The sequence below is a fragment of the Nannobrachium achirus genome (genome assembly GCF_963921795.1).
Source record: "Nannobrachium achirus genome assembly, chromosome: 14".
Taxonomy (NCBI): Eukaryota; Metazoa; Chordata; class Actinopteri; order Myctophiformes; family Myctophidae; genus Nannobrachium; species Nannobrachium achirus.
The window spans coordinates 840,246-851,244 of NC_137821.1; the positions used below are offsets into that span (position 1 = coordinate 840,246).

The following is a 10,999-nucleotide window of genomic DNA, read 5'->3' on the forward strand; positions in this document are numbered from 1 at the left end:
CTACAATGTACTGCATCAGGACATCAGTGTTCCTGCTACAATGTACTGCATCAGGACATCAGTGTTCCTGGCTACAATGTACTGCATCAGGACATCAGTGTTCCTGGCTACAATGTACTGCATCAGGACATCAGTGTTCCTGGCTACAATGTACTGCATCAGGACATCAGTGTTCCTGACTACAATGTACTGCATCAGGACATCAGTGTTCCTGCTACAATGTACTGCATCAGGACATCAGTGTTCCTGGCTACAATGTACTGCATCAGGACATCAGTGTTCCTGGCTACAATGTACTGCATCAGGACATCAGTGTTCCTGGCTACAATGTACTGCATCAGGACATCAGTGTTCCTGACTACAATGTACTGCATCAGGACATCAGTGTTCCTGGCTACAATGTACTGCATCAGGACATCAGTGTTCCTGGCTACAATGTACTGCATCAGGACATCAGTGTTCCTGGCTACAATGTACTGCATCAGGACATCAGTGTTCCTGGCTACAATGTACTGCATCAGGACATCAGTGTTCCTGGCTACAATGTACTGCATCAGGACATCAGTGTTCCTGGCTACAATGTACTGCATCAGGACATCAGTGTTCCTGGCTACAATGTACTGCATCAGGACATCAGTGTTCCTGGCTACAATGTACTGCATCAGGACATCAGTGTTCCTGGCTACAATGTACTGCATCAGGACATCAGTGTTCCTGGCTACAATGTACTGCATCAGGACATCAGTGTTCCTGCTACAATGTACTGCATCAGGACATCAGTGTTCCTGGCTACAATGTACTGCATCAGGACATCAGTGTTCCTGGCTACAATGTACTGCATCAGGACATCAGTGTTCCTGGCTACAATGTACTGCATCAGGACATCAGTGTTCCTGGCTACAATGTACTGCATCAGGACATCAGTGTTCCTGGCTACAATGTACTGCATCAGGACATCAGTGTTCCTGGCTACAATGTACTGCATCAGGACATCAGTGTTCCTGACTACAATGTACTGCATCAGGACATCAGTGTTCCTGGCTACAATGTACTGCATCAGAGCATCAGTGTTCCTGGCTACAATGTACTGCATCAGGACATCAGTGTTCCTGGCTACAATGTACTGCATCAGGGCCGGATCTGGGCATAGGCAAGGGAGGGGCAATGCCCCCCTAAATGCCCTGTCTGCCCCACCAAACATGATGGCATGCAAAAATCTAAAATGTTCAAAATAACAAGCTATTTGAAATGTTATGCTACAACTAAGTAGATGGATAGATAAACTGATAAGATATTAGTGAGAGAGAGAGAGAGAGATATTGATAGGTGTAAGACCTGTTAGTTTTCTATGCATTTTTGGGTGTTTTATGGGGTGTTTTGTCCCCCCCATTGTTTTCATGCCCGTGGCGCTTCGTGGCATGGGCTGGAGGTGACTCCCTATCATTTCTTCCTGCCCCACGAGTTCTAATCCAGCCTTGTCCTGCATGAATAAAACCCAAGATACAGAATAAAGTAGTTATTGTGAACTAAGACAGTCATCTTATTGCGACCGTAAGGTCGCAGTTTAGTATCAAAACCTCCACCGGCCATCCGTCGGTCGGTCGGTCGGTCGGTCACACGTCACACGTCACACCTTTGCCCTGCTCATATCTCCGCATCAGTATGACATCACACTGCCCCTTTATACTGTAGGGCTCGTTTGTGTATTGTATGACATCACGCCACATCATCGGCTGAGGACTGTGTGATGTCATCATATCTCCATATATGGAGACATAAGTTGCTCATGGCCAAATATGGGCTGGTGAGGTCAGACTTAGTGTGATGCGTAGGTTATCTCCATATATGGAGATTCAACTTCAATGAGTATATAAGACCGGCATTATCTACCGACAGCTGCTATAAGCCAATCCTGGCGATAAGGTCTGAGTCGAAGAAATGCTTCTTTCCTGGCAAGAATTGCCCCTTTATACTGTAGGGCTCGTTTGTGTATTGTATGACATCACACCACATCATCGGCTGAGGACTGTGTGATGTCATCATATCTCCATATATGGAGACATAAGTTGCTCATGCCCAAATATGGGCTGGTGAGGTCAGACTTAGTGTGATGCGTAGGTTATCTCCATATATGGAGATTCAACTTCAATGAGTAACCATGGCAAACTGTCAACTGCCCGTATGTCTTGATAATTGGTAAAACAAACTTTTGGCCTATTTGTGGAGATAAGCGACCAACGGTCGCTTATCTCCCGATTAGGGAGTCTTACTGGTACTTGTCAACGTGTCAGCTTGTAGATCGGCTGTTTTAGACACACAGCTAATTATAATCCAGACATTAAGATGCCATCACTGCAACGTTAAAATACACGAGTTAACATTTATCACTTTGATGTGTTGATGACTGAATATGTGTTGACCTCTGTGTGTGTGTGTGTGTGTGTGTGTGTGTGTGTGTGTGTGTGTGTGTGTGTGTGTGTGTGTGTGTGTGTGTGTGTGTGTGTGTGTGTGCGTGCATGTGCGTGCATGTATGTGTATGTGCGTGCTCTTCAGAGGAGCGTTCCTCACTAAGAAACAGGACCAGGCTGCCAGGAAGATCATGAAGTTTCTGAGACGATGTCGACACAGGTAACATTATTATATTATATTATATTATTATATTATATTATATGATATTATATGATATTATATTATTATATTATTATATTATATTATATTATATTATATTATATTATATTATTATAATATGTACAATAATCCATCACTTTAAAAGTGAAATAATGTTCAAAACAACTACAAACATCAGTATCAATCAATCAACTTTATTGTCACAACACAATTACAAGTAAAGGTGAGGTGAAATGCTTGTTTGTGCAAGGCTTCCACATTTGCAGCTCAGAAGAAGAAAAATAAAAGAAAGCAATAAGAATGTGAAGCCTAGTAAATAAAATCAGTATGTTGTAAAAGAGGACCTAGAATAAAGTGCAATCAGTATAGTGTAAAATCAGTATCATGTTAAAAAGCAAAACAGTGAAGCACTAGCAGTCGACTTGGTTTGTTCTTAGGTCTCGTTCAGCAGCCTTATGGTTGCTACATAAAAACTCTGCCACAGTCTTTTGTTGTGGCTCATGATTAGGGTTGGGGACGGTAACCGCCGTACCGCGGTATACCGAGGCCTACCGCGGTGTCAGTGTGCTTACCGAGGTAAAAAAAAAGAAAAAAAAGTCTATTTTTTATTGGAAAACAAGCGAGTTTTAAAACGGGGGAGAAGTGAGGACCGCATGCGCTCCATGCCGCTCTGCTCTGGGCCGTGTACCACATGTTTGGAAGCCACATACGTCACTCGGAGACACAGACCTGCAAAGCCTGGGCAGGCAGCAGCCTCGTAGCGCACTACAGAGAGCAGCGTAAACTTTCTCTGTAATCCACACGACACAAGGATGTTAATACATACCTTGTGTTGTAGCAGTTTCTTTTTTATTCATACGGATTACTGGCGGAGCGCGGGCCGCGTGGACTAAAACCGAAAATGAAACTATTTTACTTTTTCCACCGCGTCGCACGTTGTGCTCCGTCCGGCGGCACGTCGGGGATTTTATAACCTTTTCTGTCAAGTCTTGTAACTAAAACCTGTATATAGCAGCACTCAATCACTGAGATTTGAGAGTTGAGACGTGACGTGAGTTTACAGAATCACTGTACATGATCTGACTACCCGTCCTCTTCTGGTTTGTTCACACAGCTGTTTGTGTCTGAAAAGCCCAAGTAGCTAGCCTACGTTACTATGGTAACCCGACAGTGCAGATCTAAAAGCTCAGAACGCGTCGCGGATGCGATGTGTTGTGAGCTTGTAGATCTGCTCCTTTCAAAGCCAGACCCGCTGTGCTGTACGGAGAAGTATAACTCGGGCAGTCAGGCTGTGGAGAGGCGACTTTTGGGAAGATGATTGCAATATTTTGGCTTATCGCCGAACCTTAATTAATAGATACGGGGGTGCGGTAATTACCGCAATTCCGGCGGTAAATGGGAAGACGGTAATCGCGGTAACAAAATGTCGATACCGCCCCACCCCTACTCATGATACTCTGGTATCTCATGATACTCTGGTATCTCATACTCTGGTATCTCATGATACTCTGGTATCTCATGATACTCTGGTATCTCTTGCCGGGTCGAGGGCGTGGCATTGGGTGGAACAGTCTGTGGCTGGGGTGATGTTTGTCCTTGATGATGGATTCAGCTTTGGCTGCGCATCGACTGTCGTGTAGATCCTGGAGGGAGAGAAGCTCACCTCCTCCTACGATGCGCTGAGCTGACCGCACCACTCTCTGTAGAGCCTTGCGGTCCTGGACAGTACAAGCAGTGAAGCCACTTGTCAGGACACTCTCTATAGTTGCACTATAGAATGCCCTGAGGATGCGAGGGCTCACCCTCTCTATAGTTGCACTATAGAATGCCCTGAGGATGCGAGGGCTCACCCTCTCTATAGTTGCACTATAGAATGCCCTGAGGATGCGAGGGCTCACCCTCTCTATAGTTGCACTATAGAATGCCCTGAGGATGCGAGGGCTCACCCTCTCTATAGTAGCACTATAGAATGCCCTGAGGATGCGAGGGCTCACCCTCTCTATAGTAGCACTATAGAATGCCCTGAGGATGCGAGGGCTCACCCTCTCTATAGTAGCACTATAGAATGCCCTGAGGATGCGAGGGCTCACCCTCTCTATAGTAGCACTATAAAATGCCCTGAGGATGCGAGGGCTCACCCTCTCTATAGTAGCACTATAGAATGCCCTGAGGATGCGAGGGCTCACCCTCTCTATAGTAGCACTATAGAATGCCCTGAGGATGCGAGGGCTCACCCTCTCTATAGTAGCACTATAGAATGCCCTGAGGATGCGAGGGCTCACCCTGAAAGTCCTTAGGCGTCGGAGTAGAGTAGAGCCGCTGCTGTGCTTTCTTCACCACACGAGTCGTGTGAGTGGACCATTTCAGATCCTCTGTGATGGTCATCCCCAGGAATTAGAACTCGCTGACTCGTTCTACCTCAACTCCACCGATGTGAACTGGAGCGTGCTCTCTCGTAGGCCTCCTGAAGTCCACTATCAGCTCCTTGGTTTTAGCGACGTTGAGAGAGAGGTTGTTCTCCTCACACCAACGTGTGAGAGAGAGAGGTTGTTCTCCTCACACCAACGTGTGAGAGAGAGAGGTTGTTCTCCTCACACCAACGTGTGAGAGAGAGAGGTTGTTCTCCTCACACCAACGTGTAAGAGAGAGAGGTTGTTCTCCTGACACCAACGTGTGAGAGAGAGAGGTTGTTCTCCTCACACCAACGTGTGAGAGAGAGAGGTTGTTCTCCTCACACCAACGTGTGAGAGAGAGAGGTTGTTCTCCTCACACCAACGTGTGAGAGAGAGAGGTTGTTCTCCTCACACCAACGTGTGAGAGAGAGAGGTTGTTCTCCTGACACCAACGTGTGAGAGAGAGAGGTTGTTCTCCTCACACCAACGTGTGAGAGAGAGAGGTTGTTCTCCTCACACCAACGTGTGAGAGAGAGAGGTTGTTCTCCTCACACCAACGTGTGAGAGAGAGAGGTTGTTCTCCTCACACCAACGTGTGAGAGCGCTAACCTCGTCTCTGTAGGCTGTCTCATCATCGCTGTCCATCAAGCCCATCACTGTTGTGTCGTCAGCGTACTTGATGACGACGTTGGACGTGGGACAATAGACACTAATAAAGTTAATGAAGTTTGCTCTGAGTTTAAACATATAAGGAATATACAACGAGTACAGAGGTGGTTAACTATTACTGCCACATTAAGCATTTAAACAGTCTTAAACTGCCATCATTAAAAATAGCTTACCTTTGCGATTTTATATAAAAATATCTTTCCATTATTTCCAACCGCAATCTTTTGTAAAAGATAGGTGTATCTGTCATGGAGCCGTGGACAAAATAACAGCCGGCCTGGAGCAGCCAGAAACCTCGTATCTCCAAGTTTCAAATGTGTACGTCTTTTGGTAAAGCAAAGCCCTGCTTCATCATAAAGACTGTCGCACAAAACTAGGGAAAAACAGACGATCTATAGTGCTTGTAGATCCGCCGTTTTCACTAGTTTAGTACATTTTATAGATGATAAATACAAAACGGTTTTGGACATACAAGGTTTCCACCCGACAACAACGATATGCTATAAATATAAGGTGCTGGGAGTGAAAATTATAATGTAGGGATGCCTCTGATTAAAACAATATTTATGGGGTGACCTGAGACAAAAAGGTTTGGGAACCCCTGATGTAGAGTCCCACGAACGGCCCTCATCTGCTCACAGTGCTCAGGGACCCCCCCTCATCTGCTCACAGTGCTCAGGGACCCCCCCTCATCTGCTCACAGTGCTCAGGGACCCCCCTCATCTGCTCACAGTGCTCAGGGACCCCCCTCATCTGCTCACAGTGCTCAGGGACCCCCCCCCCCTCATCTGCTCACAGTGCTCAGGGACCCCCCCTCATCTGCTCACAGTGCTCAGGGACCCCCCTCATCTGCTCACAGTGCTCAGGGACCCCCCCCTCATCTGCTCACAGTGCTCAGGGACCCCCCCCCCTCATCTGCTCACAGTGCTCAGGGACCCCCCCCTCATCTGCTCACAGTGCTCAGGGACCCCCCCCCCTCATCTGCTCACAGTGCTCAGGGACCCCCCCCCCTCATCTGCTCACAGTGCTCAGGGACCCCCCCCTCATCTGCTCACAGTGCTCAGGGACCCCCCCCTCATCTGCTCACAGTGCTCAGGGACCCCCCCCCCCCTCATCTGCTCACAGTGCTCAGGGACCCCCCCCTCATCTGCTCACAGTGCTCAGGGACCCCCCCCTCATCTGCTCACAGTGCTCAGGGACCCCCCCTCATCTGCTCACAGTGCTCAGGGACCCCCCCCCTCATCTGCTCACAGTGCTCAGGGACCCCCCCCCCCTCATCTGCTCACAGTGCTCAGGGACCCCCCCCCTCATCTGCTCACAGTGCAGGGACCCCCCCTCATCTGCTCACAGTGCTCAGGGACCCCCCCCTCATCTGCTCACAGTGCTCAGGGACCCCCCCTCATCTGCTCACAGTGCTCAGGGACCCCCCCCTCATCTGCTCACAGTGCTCAGGGACCCCCCCCCCCCTCATCTGCTCACAGTGCTCAGGGACCCCCCCCCTCATCTGCTCACAGTGCTCAGGGACCCCCCCTCATCTGCTCACAGTGCTCAGGGACCCCCCCCCTCATCTGCTCACAGTGCTCAGGGACCCCCCCTCATCTGCTCACAGTGCTCAGGGACCCCCCCCCCCTCATCTGCTCACAGTGCTCAGGGACCCCCCCCTCATCTGCTCACAGTGCTCAGGGACCCCCCCCCCTCATCTGCTCACAGTGCTCAGGGACCCCCCTCATCTGCTCACAGTGCTCAGGGACCCCCCCCCTCATCTGCTCACAGTGCTCAGGGACCCCCCCTCATCTGCTCACAGTGCTCAGGGACCCCCCCCCCCTCATCTGCTCACAGTGCTCAGGGACCCCCCCCCTCATCTGCTCACAGTGCTCAGGGACCCCCCCTCATCTGCTCACAGTGCTCAGGGACCCCCCCCCCCCCTCATCTGCTCACAGTGCTCAGGGACCCCCCCTCATCTGCTCACAGTGCTCAGGGACCCCCCCCCCCTCATCTGCTCACAGTGCTCAGGGACCCCCCCCCCCTCATCTGCTCACAGTGCTCAGGGACCCCCCCCCTCATCTGCTCACAGTGCTCAGGGACCCCCCCCCCTCATCTGCTCACAGTGCTCAGGGACCCCCCTCATCTGCTCACAGTGCTCAGGGACCCCCCCCCCTCATCTGCTCACAGTGCTCAGGGACCCCCCCCCCCTCATCCCCCTCATCTGCTCACAGTGCTCAGGGACCCCCCCCCCTCATCTGCTAACAGTGCTCAGGGACCCCCCCTCATCTGCTCACAGTGCTCAGTCAGGGAAAAGAACAAAGGAACAAGCGCTACTTAAATAAATGGACAAAACATTTTAGCAACGCATCTGTTTCTAATAACTGTCTGTCTGTCTGTCTGTCTGTCTGTCTGTCTGTCTGTCTGTGTGTCTCCCCAGGATAAAGGAACTAAAACAAACTAAGGAGTTGGAGAGGCGAGGACTGACAACTTAATCTATCAATCTATCAATCTATCTATCTATCTATCTATCCATCTATCCATCTATCCATCTATCTATCTATCTATCTATCTATCTATCCATCTATCCATCTATCCATCTATCCATCTATCTATCAACCAATCATAAACAGGGGGGAGGGGATACAGTCGATGAGTTGTGTGGTGTCGAGCCGTCACTCAAACGGTTGTCGTGACGACAGTGCTAAGGGGGCGGAGTTTAAAAGTCCTTGAAGCCCCGCCTACATTTCTGAGGAGGAGGAGGACACTGATTGGCTGCAGGGCGTTGATTGACAGCCAAGGCACTGCTAGTGGAGTTGTAGTGTGTGTGAGTTACCACTAAGGGGGGGGGTGTCACATGTCCTGTTTACACACACACACACACACACACACACACACACACACACACACACACATACATTACTGCACTTGTGAGAAGGTAATTTTTATAAATGACGTTTTCATCTTATTTTTTACCTTAATGAAATTAAATCATAAATATCTTTTTTTTTTGCACACTTGTTTTTCTGCTCCCAAAATAACAGATCTGCAAGCCCACCGTTCTAAAAAAAGATGCCCTCTAAATCAGTGGTTCTCAACCTGTGGGTTGGGACCCCCAGGGGGGTCCCCATATTATTCTGGGGGGTCCCTGGGCAGATGATTAACTTAATGTGAAACATTGTATTCTCACTCAACAGTAAACAAAACAACATACAGTTTAAGTGTATAGAGGGTATCTGCACATTTATAAAGTGACAATTTAAGGACTTTTTAATACCTCTAAAATGACTAATTAAACATTGGCCAAATTGTCAAATATATAGAGGCAGAAACTGTGAAAATAGCAGATCTACAAGCTCACAACGCCTCGCAAAACACCAAATGGGCCCTTATAGATCTTTAACTCTAGAGAGTATTTTAATCAAGAGTTAAATTATCCTCAAACATCTGATATTGTTTAGAAAAGTTCATGTTGATCAACGTTTTGCCTGTGGAACCAACATCAATACAGCATGGAATATTATAATATTATATACAGAATAATATTATAAATACATCTGGTTATCTCTGCTATAAATCTGATCAACTGATGGATATCTGAGTATACATGTCCGTCATCAAATGATCTGTGGATCAAATGATGAATAAATAAATAATTCATGGACCTTGATGAGAACAAGGTTGAAAAAAACACTGATTTATATTTACATTTGGTGCTGACAAGTACAGTAACACACACACACACACACACACACACACACACACACACAAACACACACACCACGCACACACACACACACACACACACACACACACACACACACACACAAACACACACACCACGCACACACACACACACACACACACACACACACACACACAAACACACACACCACGCACACACACACACACACACACGCACGCACGCACGCACACACACACACACACACACACACACACACACATAATACGTATATTAATTATTCTACGTAAATATATATTCTAAAATAGTCTTTATAAATAAAATTGATGTCTATTTATTATTGTGCTATCATTGTGTACATGCGTGGGTGTGCGTGCATGTGTGTGTGTGTGTGTGTGTGTGTGTGTGTGTGTGTGTGTGTGTGTGTGTGTGTGTGTGTGTGTGCGTGCGTGCGTGCGTGCGTGCGTGCGTGCGTGCGTGCGTGCGTGCGTGCGTGCGTGCGTGCGTGCGTGCGTGCGTGCGTGCGTGCGTGCGTGCGTGCGTGCGTGCGTGCGTGCGTGCGTGCGTGCGTGCGTGCGTGTGCGTGTGTGTGTGAGTGCACGCGTGTGTCAGGATGCAGTATAGAAGGGTTTCCGAATGATTTCAAATGTGATTGGCTGGCTGTTGTCATGGTTACCACAGTGCATGACATTTCCTTAACGAGTTACTTAACGAGATGATTAATTAATTACCTTCACACCTGAAAGAACACCTTCATTAATATTAACCCATTCAGAACGGGTACACATTATAGTGTATTATTATTGAATGCTTTAACCAGTGAAAAATAGCAGATCTACAAGCTCACAGCGCGGCACAGAGTGCCGCACTGTGAGCTTGTAGATCTGCTATTCTTGAAAAATTGTGAAAATTAGAATTTTGACCCGATTCTATAAGTGTCTTTTGAATCCTTCTAAGGTTTTTTTTTGTAAAAACCTATGTTTCTATGTCAGCAATCTGGCCAGCCATCGTCAAAGAAAAGGTCCTTTTCACTTCACTGGAGCTCAGTTAGTCTGTTCTTGAGAGACTACTATGTCAGTGGTTCTCAAACCTTTTCATGTGAAGGACCCCAAAAATGACATGTATTTGGCCACGGACCCCCATCTCAAAATATGTAGTTCCAGCTTCCAGGGACCACCCAGAAGCAAAATTTGAGTTACAAACGTTCGCTTTGAAAATACATATATTCAAAGATTTGCACACATTTTCACGACTTTTTCAAAAAGTTTTTTTTTTCAATAGTTAAAGCAGTCAATAATTCTAGACCCTAAATGGGTTAATATTATAATTATTATTATTGTTATTATTATATTATCATGAATATTGTTGATGTGAATGTGACTTGCATGAGTTTGTATTTGGTTGTTTTACATATAATTATTCAAAGCGTTATTAAATATGGATTATGATAGCAATCATAAAGCTTAATTGTCTCAGTAATTAATTAATTGATTGATTGATCTGTGGGTGATTAAAGTACAAGATGTTGATTATTTATTTGTATTGTTTATATGTCTGTCGTTATGACAACACCATGTTTGTATGAGAATAAACCAATAGAAAAGCTGCAAAGCGACTGAGTGGT

General features: G+C 47.1%; 1 protein-coding gene across 1 annotated transcript in view; it reads left to right on the forward strand.

Annotated features, from left to right (window-relative positions):
• The window catches only part of camta2 (calmodulin binding transcription activator 2), an 84,204-nt gene extending 74,017 nt beyond the window's left edge, over positions 1 to 10,187 (forward strand). The window contains exons 25-26 of the mRNA XM_080742287.1: positions 2,554 to 2,628; positions 8,113 to 10,187. Of these exons, the coding sequence (XP_080598413.1) occupies positions 2,554 to 2,628; positions 8,113 to 8,167 (130 nt within the window). The 3' untranslated portion in view covers positions 8,168 to 10,187. The remainder of the gene's footprint in view (positions 1 to 2,553; positions 2,629 to 8,112) is intronic.
• Positions 10,188 to 10,999: the final 812 nt, after the last annotated feature.